This window comes from Zootoca vivipara, chromosome 4, assembly GCF_963506605.1.
Source record: "Zootoca vivipara chromosome 4, rZooViv1.1, whole genome shotgun sequence".
Classification (NCBI taxonomy): domain Eukaryota; kingdom Metazoa; phylum Chordata; class Lepidosauria; order Squamata; family Lacertidae; genus Zootoca; species Zootoca vivipara.
The window spans coordinates 90779134-90799472 of record NC_083279.1 but is presented as its reverse complement, the minus strand read 5'-3'; the positions used below and the strand labels follow the sequence as shown (position 1 = coordinate 90799472).

The following is a 20339-nucleotide window of genomic DNA, read 5'->3' as shown; positions in this document are numbered from 1 at the left end:
ATGGTGTGTGCATGTTTTTGAGCTGTGTGCCAATTCTATTAAGAAAGCAGTAATAAGGAAACACTGAATTTAACCTTTAACAAAAAGAGCCCCAAAGTATTTAAATATAGTATTTAAATTCAGCATTTGACATTCAGGAATCACAAAAGTGTAGAAAAACAGAGGTTGCTGTCTTTGCTGCTACAACTGCATCCAGTCACTGAGAATAATTTACTGCTTATCAGTAGAGACCAAAATATGGTCACAGCAATGTAAATAAGGCATTAACATGCTAAACCTCCCATCTCACTGGGACATCTTCAATTAAGTGCATTTATTAAAGGGCAATAGGAAAGAAATCATATTTATCCTTGAACTAAAACACAAGCAGTAGTGAAGAATAATCAGAATAAATAATTAGAGCTATCAGCTTATTAAAGCATTCCTTGTCAACTAATTGTGTTCAAAGAGCAGGGCGTAATTCAAAAGGCCTTTCAAACAGTCCTTTGGCTGCATGGACTCTGTTCTCAGCAGCCAAGCACAGCCAAACTGAGCAGGATTGAACCCTCTGCTCACCAGTTCTCCAATGAAGGGTTCGATCCTGCTGGGTGGAGGGGGTCTGCTTTGCCAGCACATTCCCCACAGGGAACACGCTGGCAAAGACCTCAGAAGGATTGTGAAGGTGCAATACTGTTCAGTTTGGCTGTACACACCTGTTCTCCTGCTGTCCCCCTCTGGTTTTAAGAGGTTCGAAGTCTAGTGTTGGGCTACATGAAAGCCCTTTTGCTTAGAACCTGCATTCATCTTTAAAACTATGAAAATCAGAGGTTCACAGAGCAGTGTTGGGCACTTTGCGAAACCGCTTTCAAACAGCCCCACACTGTGCTTTGAAGTCTTAAATACTGGAGGTTCAAAGACTGGCCCCACCCACCTATTAAATTTGGCCCTCTAGGGGTGGTGAGATAAGGATTTGGCCCACTTCTGCCAATGTGTTTTTTCCTGCACCAACCTCCCCACCCCTTCTCCTTCTCAGTAACCAACACCACTCAGAACGGCAGGTGAGTGCCACACACAAACCTACCATGCCATCCACTAATGCCTAATATTTTCTAGATACAGATTTCCTACTAATGGCAGTGATCCTCTTCAATTAAAATTATGCAACATGCATGCATGCTCTAAACTGCCTTATTTCTGTATATTCCAAACAAAATGAAAGTTTCCGAAGATTTTGAAAACAGCACCCAGTTTCTTTGGGTGCTTCTTTTATAAATCCCTGGTTATCCATTACAGCACCTTCCTTATCTCACTACCCATATTCTGTTTTGCTGTTTTGCTTCCACTACCTCTGTGCCCTCTTAGGAGGAAGGAAACTGCAGGTAACTGAATTATGTATGCAGTGGAAAGACCTAAGAAGCACGTTGTACTTACAAGGGCACTGTGTCTTTCCGAAGAGGCTCTCTACTCTAGAGCAGCAATATGCTCTCCAGATCTGCACTTTAATTTCCATCCACTCTTCCTGGCAGAAGGAAGCTGGCAGCCTTTTTCAAAAATTGCCACGTGCTCGTTTTAAATAGCTAACCAACCCCATAAACCGACAGGCTGTTTTTTCTAATAGCACATCATTAACATGCGAGCAACTTCACTTGCAGATATATCCTGACAAATAGCTCTCTCCATAAGTGAGACAAAGGAGGCGGCTTGGGAAATCCCACTTATTTCCTGGCCTTCTTCGAAAAGACCAACTGAAAAGTTGCGTCTTTCCATCTGTCTCTGCAGCCGTAGTTAAACTTGAGGTAGATGACTGCATAGGGCCCACCTAAGGTAAAGGTAAAGGGACCCCTGACCATTAGGTCCAGTCGTGACCGACTCTGGGGTTGCGCGCTCATCTTGCATTATTGGCCGAGGGAGCCGGCGTATAGCTTCCAGGTCATGTGGCCAGCATGACAAAGCCGCTTCTGGCAAACCAGAGCAGCACATGGAAACGCCGTTTACCTTCCCGCTGTAGCGGTTCCTATTTATCTACTTGCATTTTGACATGCTTTCGAACTGCTAGGTTGGCAGGAGCTGGGAACCGAGCAACGGGAGCTCACCCCGTCGCAGGGATTCAAACCGCCGACCTTCTGATCAGCAACAAGCGCCACCTGGGTCCCTAGGGCCCACCTAGGGTTACGCTTTTTCACTTGTTTCCAAGTTATGAATTTATTTCATCCTGCTCCTTGCTTTAATTCATGTGAATTGATTTTAGCAATTTAGAAATTTGTTTTTATTGCAACGCAAAAACTGTTTTCTGTTCATTTTTTTTGGCGAAGCTCATTACATCTTTGGCCCATTAAGTATCTTATAAAGTGTCTTATAAATGTGTGTATTTGTGTGTGTACATGAATGAATTAATGGCACACACACACCATAAATTTAAAACACATTTCCTTCCCCACCCGAAAATCCTGGGATCTGTAGTTTGCTAATGGTGTTGGAACCGTAACTATGTGAGGAGTAAACTACAGTTCTCAGAGTTGTTAGGAGGCTCCTCACAGAGCTATAGGTCTCAGAGTGGGAAGAGAGATTGACTGTTAAACCACTCTAGGAATTGCAGCTCTGGGACAGGAATATAGCCAGCCCGCCCCCGCCCCCCTACAACTCTCAGCTGCCATAATTATTTGACTATTTAAAATGGTATCATAGTGCTTTAAATGTAAGGTGTAGCCTGAGAAGAAGGATGTGCTAAAATACTCCTAGGACTGTACCTCTTTGACAGCAAGGTAGTATATCTGAGTAATCATTCATCTTTGCAAATAACTTTGCTCTGCACTGCTGGGGGTTGGAGTAGATGAGCCTTTGGGCCCCATCCAACTCTGCAGTTCTATGATTCTGCACTCCCAACTAGGATCTCAGGGAAAAGCTTAGGTTACTACAATCTTTCTTCTTCATATGCTAGCTTTCTACAGGCTGGTAGGGGTTTTACGCAGGACCATGCAGCAGTACAATTGTCCCTCTATGTTCTGAAGACGGTATAGCCCCATAAGGATTACAGCACATGCTCCCCCCCCCCCGATGTGTATATTGGCAAGAAATAAATTCACATTTCCCATGTTTTTTCACCTCCCCTTACTTTTTAGAAAAGGCATTTCATGACATTGGGGGGGATCGAATAAGCATTCCAAGCCCATCAGCTTCTATTTTCTTTTCCTTTTATTTCCAACTTGAGGTTATTAAGACAGAAAGCCCACATCATTTTTAAAATGTTATTTTGGGCGAAGCCGAGAAGAGGGAGAAAGGAACTAGAGGGCTGAAAACTTTCTATGGTCATATAAAAAGGTGGGGAGAGAGAAGCCTGAGAGAATTGTCACAGCCAAGCTGTAAACCTGTGAAAATATTGCATGAATTATAATAACAGAAAGCTTGACACTCTTTAACTTTGTCCTGGCAGGCTGGAAGCCTATTATTTATTACAAAGTAGAACAGTAATGAAGAAAATTAACGATGTTAACCCATTTCTCCATTCAGCTTCACTGCTGAGCCGCGAACAGCTATAACTACCATTACTTTGTCAATACAAAACTAATCTCGCCTCCCAGAGCTTTCCGCCTTCTCCTCCAGTTACCTAGAAACTGAGCCATAATTTGCTATGGGGAGCAAACAGAGCCTTAAAACCAAAGAGGCAGCTGCAAAATGATACTGTCCCGTCAATTAATCTTCCCCCAGGGATGCCACTATTCTGTCTGCTACATAGAGAGGCAGCTCATACATACTACATAAGGGGTCAGCAACCTTTTCCAGCTGTGGGCCGGTCCACTGTCCCTCAGACCTTGTGGGGGACCAGACTATATTTTTTTGGGGGGATGAACGAATTCCTATGCCCCACAAATAACCCAGAGATGCATTTTAAATAAAAGGACACATTCTACTCATGTAAAAACACACTAATTCCTGGGCCGTCCGCGGGCCACATTGAGAAGGCGATTGGGCCGCATCTGGCCCCAGGGCCTTAGGTTGCCTACCCCTGTACTACCATACATCTATCAATGATCCCCTATGTCTTTTAAGGTGTTGCTTGTGGGACTACAGATGTAGCTGGACCCAAAATACCACCTCATAGCCAATAGTCAGAGGTTGTGGTGGTTGCTGTTGTTTGTTGTTGTTGTTGTTGTTGTTGTTGTTGTTGTTGTTGTATTTATCTCCTTGCTCCCAGCTTGGGGTTCAAGGCAGCTTACGTGTACAGTCGTACCTTGGGTTACGAACACCTCGGGTTACGAACTCCGCAAACCCGGAAGTATTTTCGCTGCGCACACAGTCTGCACATGCACAAAGCGTGAATGGCACTTTGGTTTACGACCGTTTCGGGTTACGAACTGCGTCCCAGAACGGATCGTGTTCGTAACCCGAGGTACCACTGTAAATACATTGGTTATTTGATACAGAATAATTAAACCAAACTAGCTAAAACTGATAATCAAAACACATCTAGAAGCAGCAATTAAAATACAGTTTGCCCTGGAAGCAGCCCAATGGCCAGCATTGTCTGTACCTTAGTTTTCAAAGGCCCTTCTGAACAGGAAGGCCTTAGCCTGCCAGTGGAAAGGATAGCTAAGAGGGAGCCAGTCTTACCTCTTTGGGGAAGGAATTAAGCAGTATGGGAGCAGCCACAGAAAAGGCTCCCATATTGCTCTGCTTTCCATTGGAGCACATCAGCGAGCCTGAGAGGGGAGTCTTGGCATCGGGGCAGCCCAGGACCTCCAGACACACTGCCCAGGCTTGTGCCCCAGGGAGGGGAGGTGACTTCAGTGCTGCTCACACAGTGGTTTGGCTTCACCCCTGGAGGCAGACTCCATTGTCTCTCGGGACAGATGGAAGCCAACAGCAACAACAACAAAATTCACACCGTGCATGATTTCATACTCCTGTACCATATCTCCCCTTAGTTATATATTTTTTTTCCTGCCAGGTGTCTTCATGTATCCTTCCCTGTTTCTTTGTGCGGACAAATGCTGAGAAAGAGATGGCGTAGATACAGACAACTCTGGTCTGGCTCCTTTTCCACCACTACCATTGGGAGATCAAGTATATTGCAATCATTCTTACCTTTGCAGTTTTATCTATGGAATGATTATCAGAAGATTGGTTCCCTTTATCCTGGTTTTCTCTTGCTGCCCGTTGGTCTGGTCCATTTGAAGCTGCTGTCTAGAAACAGGGAGGAGGGGAGACATTTCAATAAAACGTTCACCAAGAAAGTAGTAGCACAAATATAGAATATATATCTGAGGCCCCTTCCAGGTGTCCTTATTATTACGCATTCATGCCCTGTACTCCCTTGCCTGGAAGTAAGTTCTGTTGACTTCAGCGGGGCTTACTTCTGAGTAGTCATGCATGGGATCGCACTATTAAAAGTGAAAACTGCTGAGAGACTTATGCTTTGAGCCTGGAAGGCTAACACACACACTATGTGCAACGGTCTGAGGACTTCACTGCCCTTGTTATATTTGAATAAGGGGCCCCTGACCATCAGGTCCAGTCGTGTCCGACTCTGGGGTTGCGGCGCTCATCTCGCTCTATAGGCCGAGGGAGCCGGCGTTTGTCCGCAGACAGCTTCCGGGTCATGTGGCCAGCATGACAAAGCTGCTTCTGGTGAACCAGAGCAGCACACAGAAACACCATTTACCTTCCCGCTGTAGCGGTACCTATTTATCTACTTGCACTTTGACGTGCTTTCGAACTGCTAGGTGGGCAGGAGCAGGGACCAAGCAACAGGAGCTCACCCCGTCACGGGGATTCGAACCGCCGACCTTCTGATCAGCAAGCCCTAGACTCTGTGGTTTAACCCACAGCGCCACCTGGGTCCCTTGTGCTATATTTGAATACATTTTTCATAAACAACAATTTTGGGTGAATACTTATCTGGAGATTTGCATGGCTTATATCGGCGTATGTGTTTAAATTAAGATGGGTATGTTGGTGGTTACTGTATTCTCGGTGTGAGCTGATGGGGGTTTTCATCCGTTCTCTCCGTTTTTCTTTTCTTTCTTTGTTATTAAGCCAGCACTTTGGGAGCAAACTTGGAGCCAGTGTAGATCTTTAAACACTGGCAAGGTGTTTGAAAGATTGGCAATGTCTACCTAGTCATATATCCATCTCTACCTTCTCCTGACATCTCTCACTTTTTTCCACCCGTTGTAAAGCATTCAGCTTGTGAAGACCTCCAGTATGTGTGATCCACCAACGGTTTAAATGGCAGTGGTTGGCTAAATAATGATAATTTTCCTACATTCAATCAACACTATAGAACCAAGCGCTGGATGCATTTCAGTTGGCTTCCCCCTCGCTCCCAGCCGTAATGAAAAAGCAGCACAATCTGACATTGGAAATGGCACATTCTGACAACATTAACAGCTTCATACATTAAATAGCCCATAAAACTGCAGCAATATATTCAGATGGGCTCAGGAAGGTGCTTCTTAACCCCATATATACGATTAAGGAAGAGCTTAATCACAAATCACGCCAGCATAGGTTTTGCAACCATCCTTCACTTATATAACAGGAAATATTGATGTGCATTTATGAACAACGCATTTGTGAACAGCTTTGATGTTTGTTTGTTTGTTTGTTTGTTTTTACAATCAAGCGGTATAGAAATTTTAGGACTAGGACTATACCTGCCTGGGTGACCCCACTGCCTGGGATAAGGGGCAGATCTTCCCACGCTGTGTCCAGGATTCCTGTAAGGGCTTTATTTTTTATTTTTTTAACCTTCATAATTCTAAGGGAGACACTGACATTTAAGCCAGCCTTTTGTCTGGGGGGAAAAACCCTACGCGGCACTTGTGTATCTCAGCGGTGGGTTTGGTTTTCTTTGGCTTGGTGCATCACTAGTTGTCCAGGGATGTTCTAGTGTATTTTGCAAGGCCTCCCTAGAGGGTTTGCACCAAGCTTCAACAGGGCTGGCCTACCCATGAGGCAAAGTGAGGCAACTGCTTCCCACAGCAGGATCCACAGGGACAGTAGATCCCAATGCCGATCTTTGTTCCCCTCCCCTCCCCCCCCACACCTTATTCCTGGGTGTAGATTCCCCCCCTTCTTTCTTGGTGGGGAAGTGGCACTATTTTGTGGCTCACCTCCATTGCTAAAATGTCTTGGGGCTGGCCCAAGTCTTCAGAGTCCCCAGTATCACCCAGTACACGCTCCAAAGCTGAGTAGCCCTTCTGTAGCCTCGGCGCCCCTGCCCACGTCTGCTGTGACATCACAGCAAATCAACCAATGGCACCAAGAGAGATGGAGCATGTTAAAACATGCTTGAGCCTAGATAGCCATTGGCTGCTTGACCCACCTCCCTCAATACCTTTGGTCAGAACTGCAGCCATGAGACGCTGAAATAAAACATTCAGGACTCCAAAAGCATAGTAAGAGGGATAATGAGAATCCAGGAGTTGGAATGGTTGTAGCTGAGTGGTAGAGGACATGCCATGCATGCAAATGGTACCAAGTTCAATCCCCACCATTGCCAGGTAAGGGTGGGAAAGAGTTCTGTTTCAAAGCTTTGAACACCCTTATAGCTCACTGCAGATCAACTCCAGCCATCCTAGCCAATGGCCACCAGGTTCCTTAACACCAGGTTAAGGTAAGGTTACCAGATTTTTTTCAATGAATCCGGGGACAGTTTTCAACTTCAATGGGGCTGTATGGGGGATGGATAACGGGGACATCTGGTAACCTTAGGTTAAGGAAGTCTGGTATAAACAATACTGAGCTAGATGGACCAATACATAAAGAAGAGCCTGTTGGATCAGGCCAGTGAACCATCTAGTCCAGCTTCCTGTTCTCACAGTGGCCAACTAGATGCCAATGGCAAGCCTCCAAGCAGGGCCTGACTCCGCAGGAATCAGCTTCCTACATTTATAAAGCTTTCGCGCTGGATTATGGAGAAAGCTAGAGAGTTCCAGAAAAACGTCTACTTCTGCTTCATTGACTATGCAAAAGCCTTTGACTGTGTCGACCACAGCAAACTATGGCAAGTTCTTAAAGAAATGGGAGTGCCTGATCACCTCATCTGTCTCCTGAGAAATCTCTATGTGGGACAAGAAGCTACAGTTAAAACTGGATATGGAACAACTGATTGGTTCAAAATTGGGAAAGGAGTACGACAAGGTTGTATATTGTCTCCCTGCTTATTTAACTTATATGCAGAATTCATCATGCGAAAGGCTGGACTAGATGAATCCCAAACCGGAATTAAGATTGCCGGAAGAAATATCAACAACCTCAGATATGCAGATGACACAACCTTGATGGCAGAAAGCGAGGAGGAATTAAAGAACCTTTTAATGAGGGTGAAAGAGGAGAGCGCAAAATATGGTCTGAAGCTCAACATCAAAAAAACCAAGATCATGGCCACTGGTCCCATCACCTCCTGGCAAATAGAAGGGGAAGAAATGGAGGCAGTGAGAGATTTTACTTTCTTGGGCTCCTTGATCACTGCAGATGGTGACAGCAGTCACAAAATTAAAAGACGCCTGCTTCTTGGGAGAAAAGCAATGACAAACCTAGACAGCATCTTAAAAAGCAGAGACATCACCTTGCCGACAAAGGTCCGTATAGTTAAAGCTATGGTTTTCCCAGTAGTGATGTATGGAAGTGAGAGCTGGACCATAAAGAAGGCTGATTGCCGAAGAATTGATGCTTTTGAATTATGGTGCTGGAGGAGACTCTTGAGAGTCCCATGGACTGCTAGAAGATCAAACCTATCCATTCTTAAGGAAATCAGCCCTGAGTGCTCCCTGGAAGGACAGATCGTGAAGCTGAGGCTCCAATACTTTGGCCACCTCATGAGAAGAGAAGAATCCTTGGAAAAGACCCTGATGTTGGGAAAGATTGAGGGCACTAGGAGAAGGGGACGACAGAGGACAAGATGGTTGGACAGTGTTCTCGAAGCTACGAACATGAGTTTGACCAAACTGCGGGAGGCAGTGCAAGACAGGAGTGCCTGGCGTGCTATGGTCCATGGGGTCACGAAGAGTCGGACACGACTAAACGACTAAACAACAACAACAACAATTGTTTTCTGTGGCCGTTTCCATGCTGTAATTGAATTGCATTATTACGCTGTTGACTTTAAATCGCAAACCCAATTGACCTTATTTAAATAAAGATGTGGGTGGCGCTGTGGCTTAAACCACAGAGCCTAAGGCTTGCCAATCAGAAGGTCGGCGGTTCGAATCCCCGCGACGGGGTGAGCTCCCGTTGCTCGGTCCCTGCTCCTGCCAACCTAGCAGTTCAAAAGCACGTCAAACTACAAGTAGATAAATAGGTACCGCTACAGCGGGAGGGTAAATGGTGTTTCCGTGTGCTGCTCTGGTTCGCCAGAAGTGGCTTTGTCATGCTGGCCACATGACCTGGAAGCTGTACACCAGCTCCCTCGGCCAATAACGCGAGATGAGCGCTGAAACCCCAGAGTCGGTCAGGACTGGACCTAATGGTCAGGGGTCCCTTTACCTTTAAATAAAGCAATGAAATCAAAAGCTGTAACACCGTAAGTGGGTGTGCACTGTCTTTGACACGGGTTGTACCTCCACCGCTAGCTTTGACACCTCACCCAGCATAAGATGAGATCAGGCCTGCTGGATCAGGCCAAACCCCCATCAAGTTCAGCATCTTGTTATCGCAGATGCCAATGGGAAGCCTGAAAGAGAGACAAATGGGCTGATGCAGAAGAAGGCAGCTTTCCTAAGCAGAGTTTCATAAATTGATGTCTAGACACAGTAATAAGAAACATCTGCAAAACAAATGTCAAAACAAATGTTTGCAGTTCCAAATCCCCCCAACAAGTCACATGAAGCCACAGGGAGCTACCTTTTATGTGACTGATATTTACTTAAGAAGACTTCCCTTCAGTTCTTTTATTTGCTAATTAGATGGGGGTACTATTAAGACTGGCATTTTCAACAAGCTTTGGTAAGCCAAGAACCTATACAGGCAAAAAACCGAGCTGAGAACTGTATACAGTGGTACCTCTACTTACGAATAACTCTACTTACGAATGTTTCTACTTACGAATGGAGCTCTGTCCGTCATCTTGGATGCGGTTTAGATAGGATTTTTTTCTACTTACAAATTTTTAGATAGGGTTGCTTCGACTTACACATTTTTTCTCCCAATGCATTCCTATGGGATCCGACTTACAAATTTTTTCGACTTACAAATGTGTGTTCGGAACGCATTAAATTCGTAAGTAGAGGTACCACTGTATGTAGAACCCCTGGATTGTGGTTAGTGAGACTAGGCTTACCGTTGCAGAAGCCATGCTAGTTCTGCTTCAGCAAGGCTTGTTCTTCAGTATGCTTGGCAATTGTATAATTAACAATAGTTTCCACCGGTTTTCCTTGAACAGACATTAAATTAACCAGTCTGTAGTTTCCTGGATCCCCTTCATGGATCAATGCCTTGTCGTGGCGAAGGGGCTTGAATAACTCAGAGAAGCTATGAGCTATGCCATGCAGGGCCACCCAAGATGGACAGGTCATAGTGGAGAGTTTTGACTAAACGTGATCCACCTGGAGAAGGAACTGGCAAGCCACTCCAGTATCCCTGCCAAGAAAACTCCATGGACAAAGACAACAGGCATATAAAAGTTATGACGCTGGAAGATGAGCCCCTCAGGTCGGAAGGCGTCCAACATGCTACTGAGGAAGAGCGGAGGACAAGTACAAGTAGATTCAGAGCTGATGAAGCGGCTGGGCCAAAGCCGAAAGGACGCTCAGTTGCGGATATGCCTGGAAGCGAAAGGAAAGTCCGATGCTGTAAAGAAAAATATTGCATAGGAACCTGGAATGTAAGAACCATGAGTGGAGGTAAGCTGGATGTGGTCAAAAATGAGATGACAAGAATAAATATCGACATCCTGGGCATCAGTGAACTAAAATGGAAGGGAATGGGCGAATTCAGTTCGGGTGACTATCATATCTACTACTGTGGGCAAGAATCCCGTAGTAGAAATGGAGTGGCCCTCATAGTCAACAAAAGAGTGGCAAAAGCTGTAATGGGATGCAATCTCAAAAATGACAGAATGATCTCGATACGAATCCAAGGCAGACCTTTTAACATCACAGTAATCCAAGTTTATGCACCAACTACCGGTGCTGAAGAAAGTGAAATTGACCAATTCTATGAAGACCTACAACACCTTCTAGAAATGACACCAAAGAAGGATGTTCTTCTCATTACAGGGGATTGGAATGCTAAAGTAGGGAATCAAGAGATAAAAGGAACAACTGGCAAGTTTGGCCTGGGAGTTCAAAATGAAGCAGGGCAAAGGCTAATAGAGTTCTGTCAAGAGAACAAGCTGGTCATCACAAACACTCTCTTCCAACAACACAAGAGAAGACTCTACACATGGATATCACCAAATGGGCAGCATCGAAATCAGATTGATTATATTCTCTGCAGCCAAAGATGGAGAAGCTCTATACAGTCAGCAAAAACAAGACCTGGAGCTGACTGTAACTCAGATCATCAGCTTCTTATAGCAAAATTCCAGCTTAAACTGAAGAAAGTAGGAAAAACCACTGGGCCAGTAAGATACAATCTGGATCAAATCCCTTATGAATACACAGTGGAAGTGAGGAACAGGTTTAAGGATTTAGATTTGGTGGACAGAGTGCCTGAAGAACTATGGATGGAGGCTCGTAACATTATACAGGAGGCAGCAACGAAAACCATCCCAAGGAAAAGGAAATGCAAGAAAGCAAAATGGCTATCCAACGAGGCCTTACAAATAGCGGAGGAGAGGAGGCAAGCAAAATGCAAGGGAGATAGGGAAAGATACAGGAAACTGAATGCAGATTTCCAAAAAACAGCAAGGAGAGACAAGAGGGTCTTCTTAAATGAGCAATGCAAAGAAATAGAGGAAAACAATAGAATGGGGAAAACCAGAGATCTGTTCAAGAAAATTGGAGATATGAAAGGAGCATTTCGTACAAAGATTACCATAATCAAGGACAAAAGTGGTAAGGACCTAACAGAAGCAGAAGACATCAAGAAGAGGTGGCAAGAATACACAGAGGAATTATACCAGAAAGATATGGAGGTCTCGTACACCCCAGGTAGTGTGGTTGCTGACCTTGAGCCAGACATCTTGGAGAGTGAAGTCAAATGGGCCTTAGAAAGCACTGCTAATAACAAGGCCAGTGGAAGTGATGATATTCCAGCTGAACTATTTAAAATCTTAAAAGATGATGCTGTTAAGGTGCTACACCCAATATGCCAGCAAGTTTGGAAAACTCAGCAATGGCCAGAGGATTGGAGAAGATCAGTCTACATCCCAATTCCAAAGAAGGGCAGTGCCAAAGAATGCTCCAACTACCGCACAATTGCGCTCATTTCACACGCTAGCAAGGTTATGCTTAAAATTCTACAAGGCAGACTTAGGCAGTATGTGGATCGAGAACTCCCAGAAGTGCAAGCTGGATTTCGAAAGGGCAGAGGAACCAGAGACCAAATAGCAAACATGCGCTGGATTATGGAGAAAGCTAGAGAGTTCCAGAAAAACGTCTACTTCTGCTTCATTGACTATGCAAAAGCCTTTGACTGTGTCGACCACAGCAAACTATGGCAAGTTCTTAAAGAAATGGGAGTGCCTGATCACCTCATCTGTCTCCTGAGAAATCTCTGTGTGGGACAAGAAGCTACAGTTAGAACTGGATATGGAACAACTGATTGGTTCAAAATTGGGAAAGGAGTACGACAAGGTTGTATATTGTCTCCCTGCTTATTTAACTTATATGCAGAATTCATCATGCGAAAGGCTGGACTAGAATCATAGAATCATAGAATCATAGAATCATAGAGTTGGAAGAGACCACAAGGGCCATCCAGTCCAACCCCCTGCCAAGCAGGAAACACCATCAAAGCATTCCTGACAGATGGCTGTCAAGCCTCTGCTTAAAGACCTCCAAAGAAGGAGACTCCACCACACTCCTTGGCAGCAAATTCCACTGCCGAACAGCTCTTACTGTCAGGAAGTTCTTCCTAATGTTTAGGTGGAATTTTCTTTCTTGTAGTTTGAATCCGTTGCTCCGTGTCCGCTTCTCTGGAGCAGCAGAAAACAACCTTTCTCCCTCCTTTATATGACATCCTTTTATATATTTGAACATGGTTATCATATCACCCCTTAACCTTCTCTTCTCCAGGCTAAACATACCCAGCTCCCTAAGCCGTTCCTCATAAGGCATCGTTTCCAGGCCTTTGACCATTTTGGTTGCCCTCTTCTGGACACGTTCCAGCTTATCAGTATCCTTCTTGAACTGTGGTGCCCAGAACTGGACACAATACTCCAGGTGAGGTCTGACCAGAGCAGAATACAGTGGTACTATTACTTCCCTTGATCTAGATGCTATACTCCTATTGATGCAGCCCAGAATTGCATTGGCTTTTTTAGCTGCTGCATCACACTGCTGACTCATGTCAAGTTTGTGGTCAACCAAAACTCCTAGATCCTTTTCACATGTACTGCTCTCAAGCCAGGTGTCTCCCATCCTGTATCTGTGCCTTTCATTTTTTTTGCCCAAGTGTAGCACTTTACATTTCTCCTTGTTAAAATTCATCTTGTTTGCTTTGGCCCAGTTGTCTAATCTGTTAAGGTCATTCTGAAGTGTGATCCTGTCCTCTGGGGTGTTAGCCACCCCTCCCAACTTGGTGTCATCTGCAAACTTGCTCAGGATTCCCTCAAGCCCATCATCCAAGTCATTGATAAAGATGTTGAACAAGACTGGGCCCAAGACAGAACCCTGTGGCACCCCACTAGTCACTACTCTCCAGGATGAGGAGGAGCCATTGATGAGCACCCTTTGGGTTCGGTCAGTAATCCAGCTACAAATCCACTGAATGGTAGCATTGTCTAGCCCACATTTTACCAGCTTCTTTACAAGAATATCATGGGGCACCTTGTCAAAGGCCTTGCTGAAATCAAGATAGGCTACATCCACAGCGTTCCCTTCATCTACCAGGCTTGTAATTCTGTCAAAAAATGAGATCAGATTAGTCTGACATGACTTATTTTTCAGGAACCCATGCTGACTTTTAGTGATCACAGAGTTTCTTTCTAGGTGCTCACAGACTGTTTGCTTAATGATCTGCTCTAGAATCTTTCCTGGTATTGATGTCAGGCTGACTGGGCGGTAATTGTTTGGGTCCTCTCTTTTCCCCTTTTTGAAAATAGGGACAACATTTGCCCTCCTCCAGTCTGCTGGAACTTCGCCTGTTCTCCAGGAATTTTCAAAGATTATTGCCAGTGGTTCTGAAATCACCTCTGCCAGTTCTTTTAATACTCTTGGATGTAGTTCATCTGGCCCTGGAGACTTGAATACATCTAAACTAGCCAAGTATTCTTGTACTACCTCCTTACTTATTCTGGGCTGTGTTTCCCCTGCTGAATCATCTGCTCCATATTCTTCAGGTCGGGCGTTGTTTTCTTTCTTGGAGAAGACTGAGGCAAAGAAGGCATTGAGGAGTTCTGCCCTTTCTCTGTCCCCTGTTTGCATTTCACCATCTTCTCCTCTGAGTGACCCCACTGTTTCCTTGTTTTTCCTTTTGCTACGGACATACCCATAAAAGCCCTTTTTGTTGCTTTTAACCTCTCTGGCGAGCCTGAGTTCATTCTGTGCTTTAGCTTTTCTGACTTTGTCTCTACACGTGCTGGCTATATGTTTGAATTCCTCTCTGGAGATTTCCCCCCTTTTCCATTTTTTGTACATATCCCTTTTAAATCTTAACTCAGTCAAAAGTTCTTTAGATAGCCAGCCTGGCTTCTTTAGGCACCTTCCATGTTTCCGTCTCATTGGTATTGCCTGAAGTTGTGCTTTTAATATCTCCCTTTTAACAAACTCCCAACCATCATGAACTCCCTTCCCTTTTAGTATTACTGTCCATGGGATTTCACCCAGCGTTTCCCTAAGTTTTCTGAAGTCGGCTTTCTTAAAGTCTAGAATTTGGACCTTAGTATGCTTGGTTGCTCCTTTCCGCTGGATAATAAACTCCAGAAGAGCATGGTCACTCCCACCTAATGATCCTGCCACTTCTACCCCACTAACCAAGTCATCACTATTGGTTAGGACCAGATCTAAAATGGCTGATCCTCTTGTTGCTTCTCCCACTTTCTGGACAATGAAGTTGTCTGCAAGGCCAGTGAGGAATCTGTTCGACCTTATGCTCTTGGCTGAGTTTGACATCCAACAAATATCAGGATAGTTGAAATCCCCCATTACTACTATCTCACTTCCTTTGGAATGCTTGGCCATCTGTTCCAGGAAGGCATCATCTGTGTCCTCAGTTTGGCTTGGGGATCTATAGTAAACTCCCACAATGAGATCACTGTTGTTTTTCTCTCCCTTAATTTTGACCCAGATACTCTCAATTTGGCTTTGAAGTTTTAAATCCTGGATCTCTTCACAGGTATACATATCCCTAACATATAAAGCTACTCCTCCTCCTTTCCTGTTTGGTCTATTTCTCTTAAATAGATTGTATCCCTCTATTACTACATTCCAGTCATGAGACTCATCCCACCAGGTTTCAGTGATGCCTATTATGTCATATTTAGTTTGCTGTACCAAGAGCTCAAGTTCATCTTGTTTATTTCCCATGCTCTGTGCATTAGTATACAGACATTGAAGACCGTTGATCATTCCCCCATGTCTCTTATTTAAGGATATTTTCGTCCCACCACTAGGTCTGCATGCTGCTTGCTCCATTTGGTCCTTGACATTTGGATGATCATCTTCAGCATTTGATAGACTCCTACCTTCAGGACCACTGTCTCCCTCCCCCACATAAGTCAGTTTAAAGCCCTCCTGATGAGGTTTTTGAGTTTTGTGGCAAAAACATTCCTCCCAACTTTTGTGAGGTGCAGTCCATCACTTGCCAGAAGTCCATCATCAAGAAACTGCAGACCGTGATCTAGGAATCCAAACCGTTCCTGTTTGCACCATTTGCGAAGCCAGACTAGACTAGATGAATCCCAAGCCGGAATTAAGATTGCCGGAAGAAATATCAACAACCTCAGATATGCAGATGACACAACCTTGATGGCAGAAAGTGAGGAGGAATTAAAGAACCTTTTAATGAGGGTGAAAGAGGAGAGCGCAAAATATGGTCTGAAGCTCAACATCAAAAAAACCAAGATCATGGCCACTGGTCCCATCACCTCCTGGCAAATAGAAGGGGAAGAAATGGAGGCAGTGAGAGATTTTACTTTCTTGGACTCCTTGATCACTGCAGATGGTGACAGCAGTCACGAAATTAAAAGACGCCTGCTTCTTGGGAGAAAAGCAATGACAAACCTAGACAGCATCTTAAAAAGCAGAGACATCACCTTGCCGACAAAGGTCCGTATAGTTAAAGCTATGGTTTTCCCAGTAGTGATATATGGAAGTGAGAGCTGGACCATAAAGAAGGCTGATCGCCGAAGAATTGATGCTTTTGAATTATGGTGCTGGAGGAGACTCTTGAGAGTCCCATGGACTGCTAGAAGATCAAACCTATCCATTCTTAAGGAAATCAGCCCTGAGTGCTCCCTGGAAGGACAGATCGTGAAGCTGAGGCTCCAATACTTTGGCCACCTCATGAGAAGAGAAGAATCCTTGGAAAAGACCCTGATGTTGGGAAAGATGGAGGGCACAAGGAGAAGGGGACGACAGAGGACAAGATGGTTGGACAGTGTTCTCGAAGCTACGAACATGAGTTTGACCAAACTGCGGGAGGCAGTGCAAGACAGGAGTGCCTGGCGTGCTATGGTCCATGGGGTCACGAAGAGTCGGACACGACTAAACGACTAAACAACAACAAGTTTCCTGGATCCTGCTAGATCCCTTTTTTAAAAAAATGGTGTTGACAGCCTTCCAGACCTTGGATATGGAGGCTGAACTTAAGGATGTAACATATTTTTGTTAGAAGATCAGCAATTTCAAATCCAAGTTCTTTTTTTAAAAAAAAAAAATTGTGAGATGGTATACCAGCTGCTGGAAATCAGAAGTGGAAGAAGAGAAGAAAAGAAAAGAAAAGAAAAGAGAAGAAAAAAAGAAAAGAAGAAGAAGAAGAAGAAGAAGAAGAAGAAGAAGAAGAAGAAGAAGAAGAAGAAGAAGAACCGCTTTATCACTACTCGAAGGAGTCTCAAAGCAGCTAACATTCTCCTTTCCCTTCCTCCTCCACAACAAACACTCTGTGAGGTGAGTGGGGCTGAGAGACTTCAAAGCAGTGTGACTAGCCCAAGGTCACCCAGCAGCTGCATGTGGAGGAGTGGGGAATCAAACCTGGTTCACCGGATTACAAGTCTACCGCTCTTAACCACTACACCAAACTGGCTCTGGAGAGTGTTATTGCACAGGTCTTGCTTGTGAGCTTCCTACAGGCATCTGATTGGCCATTGTGAGAACAGGATGCTGGATTTCATGGATATTTGGCACAATCTAGCAGGGCTCTTCTTAAATTCTTAAATTTAATTCAAGGTAATCACAGTGACAGGCATCAATTTAAAATGTGCATATATTTATTGGAGCAGCATGGTTTTTACCGACTTCTATGAAACATTTTGATCCTTTCAGCAGTCTATAAAATGGGTTTCTCTGGTATACTGGCACGTCCTGGTGACAACAGGAATCTGTCAATTAATCTCTCATACTGATAATCAAAGGCTCCTAGGAGCACATGATGCTGGGAGATATTGACTTTTATTAAATTAACTGCCTGGAAAATAAACGCTGCTCCAATCATTAAAGCATTTAAAGAGCTACAGGGGAAAGTGCAAAATACATAACCACATGCGCCCAAGTCGCTAATTTCACAGAATATTAATGTAAATTAATTAATTAAGCAGATGTACAGCGACCACATGGCCTCCTGGGATGAACACAGAACACTGGGGAAGATGTGAATGCAAGAAAAACAGTGAGTCACTCGCCTGTGTATAAGGTTACAGGCTGGAAATGATCAATGGGAAGAAAAATATGCTTGGTTTAAGCATAATTCGCTTTCTGTAAGTGACAAATTCTGGCTTGGCGTGGACAGAGAGAGGTGAGTGTGCGGGTTCCAGAGAAAGAAATATTCAGAAACATTAATCTGTCTCTTTTCCCTCCCTCTGCCACACTCTTTTCTGAAGAAATTAGACTGCAGTTTCCAGTATGTGGAAGACAGCCCTGGGTCTTTTGACCTTTTAGTTCTCTCTTCCCTCCTAGAAAACCACGCAAGACACTCTTCATTTAAAGTTTAAAGAACATATAACTTTTACTTAGTGTGCCTGCAGTTTCAGATTAAATGTATTTACAAGGTAGGTGGGTGTTTCTTTTCGTTCGGACCCTCCAAGTGTCCCTATTTTCCAGGGACAGTCCCGGATTTACAGAAGCCGTCCCAGTTTCTGATTTGATTCCAGAATGTCCCGGTTTTCGTCCCTATTCTCATCTGAGAAATGTTGGAGGGTATGGAGTTATGCTCCCCACCGAGCCAAGGAGACAAGTAACTATACAACCTTTAGAAGACACCTGAAGGCAGCCCTGTATAGGGAAGGTTTTTTTAAAAAAAAAGGTTTAATGTTTTATTATGCTTTTATATACCGTATTTTTCCATGTATAAGACGCCCCCATGTATAAGACAACCCCTATTTTTTTGAGCCCAAAATTAAGAAATAATTAATTGCAACATTCCGTGTATAAGACGACCCCTAATTTTAAACTTTAAAAATTGGGGGGGAAATATAGTCTTATACATGGAAAAATAAAGTATGTTGGAAGCCGCCCAGAGTGGCTGGGGCAACCCAGTCAAGTGGGCTGGGTATAAATAATAAAATTATTATTATGATTATTATTAGCCCATTAAATCAAGTCCCACCCTCTGGGGCAGCAGAACACAAGTTTCTGCCTCCTTTTAAATAAGATACAGTGGTGCCTCGCTAGACGAATTTAATTCGTTCCACGGGTCTTTTCTTATAACGAAAAAATTCATCTAGCGAATCCCATAGGAATGCATTGAGGTTTTTTTGAATTTTTTTTTGCCCATAGGAACGCATTAATTGAATTTCAATGCATTCCTATGGGAAACCGCAATTCGCTAGACGAAAGCGAATTCATCTAGCGAGGCAACCTCCGCTAGAAAAAACCTTTCGTTAAGCGAAAATTTCGTTAAGCAGGGCATTCGTTAAGCGAGGCACCACTGTACTTGAGGAGAAACCTGGGACCTTCAGATTGCCAAGCATGTGCAGTACCGCTAAGCTACAGTGTGTCCCTTCGCCAGATGAAATACACTGCGAGAAGTGAGGTTACAGGGAACCAGGCAGAGGGCCTTCTCGGTAGTGGCACCCACCCTGTGGAACGCCCTCCCGTCAGATGTCAAGCAAATAAACAACTATCTGACTTTTAGAAGACATCTGAAGGCAGCCTTGTTTTTGGGAAGTTTGTAATGTTTGAAGTTTTATTCTATTTTTAGTCCATAGGTGCCAACACCCAGATTGAAAAATCCGGGCTCAGCAGCAGGGCGGCAGCGGAAGTCGCGCTGCGGCTATTTTGGAACTGGGCAGAGCGACACAGGAAGTTGCTTCTATGCATGCTCTGCCCATTTCCAAAATGGCCACAGCGCCGGAAGTCGCGATGCGGCCATTTTGGAACTGGGCAGAGCAGCACTGGAAGTCGTTTCTACGCATGCTCTGCCCATTTCCAAAATGGCCACAGTGCCAGAAATTGCTTCTGTGCATGTCCAGAGACTCCAGAGACGCACAGAAGGAGCCTCCCCGGGCCGGTAGGAATCCGGGGGATTTACGGGGTTTTTAAAAATCCGGGCTGCCAGAAGGAAACGGCTGGGAAAACGGGGGTTTCCTGGGGAATACGGGAGACTTGGCATGTTTTAGTCCTCTGATGGGAGCCGCCCAGAGTGGCTGGGGAAACCCAGTCAGATGGGCGGAGTATAAATAATTGTTGTTGTTGTTGTTGTTGTTGTTGTTGTTGTTGTTGTTGTTGTGTTTCTGTCTAGTTTCAGCCCAGAGACCTCATCTCACATATGCAATAACCTTTCAATTACAGAAACTGTATCTTGATGGCCATCACTGTTCTGCCATAACTCCCAAGTTATGCTGTGAAAGTTTTGATTCCACCATCCCAAAAGGCCTTTCAGCACATCAGGCAAAGGGTGGTGGGTTTACAGGAATGAAGATAATGGATGAGGGTGTATCATGGTAAAAAAAAGAAGAAGATGATGATGAATGGTATGCAAGAAAGTCCATCTTAAGATCTGTTCCTCCTAAGCAAAACAGATATTATTAAACAAATCCCTTAAAGTCCAGAGGAAAAACAAAGGCAATTTGAGGCTCAGCTATGGCTTAATGGGTGTTCTTT

At 44.4% G+C, this 20339-nt stretch overlaps 1 protein-coding gene across 4 annotated transcripts in view; it reads right to left on the bottom strand.

The window, feature by feature from the left end:
- The window catches only part of DLG2 (discs large MAGUK scaffold protein 2), an 863264-nt gene that overhangs the window by 712309 nt on the left and 130616 nt on the right, over positions 1-20339 (bottom strand). For all 4 annotated transcript variants that reach the window (XM_060273906.1, XM_035114518.2, XM_060273902.1 and 1 more), the window contains exon 5: positions 5062-5160. In XM_060273906.1, the coding sequence (XP_060129889.1) occupies positions 5062-5160 (99 nt within the window). The remainder of the gene's footprint in view (positions 1-5061; positions 5161-20339) is intronic.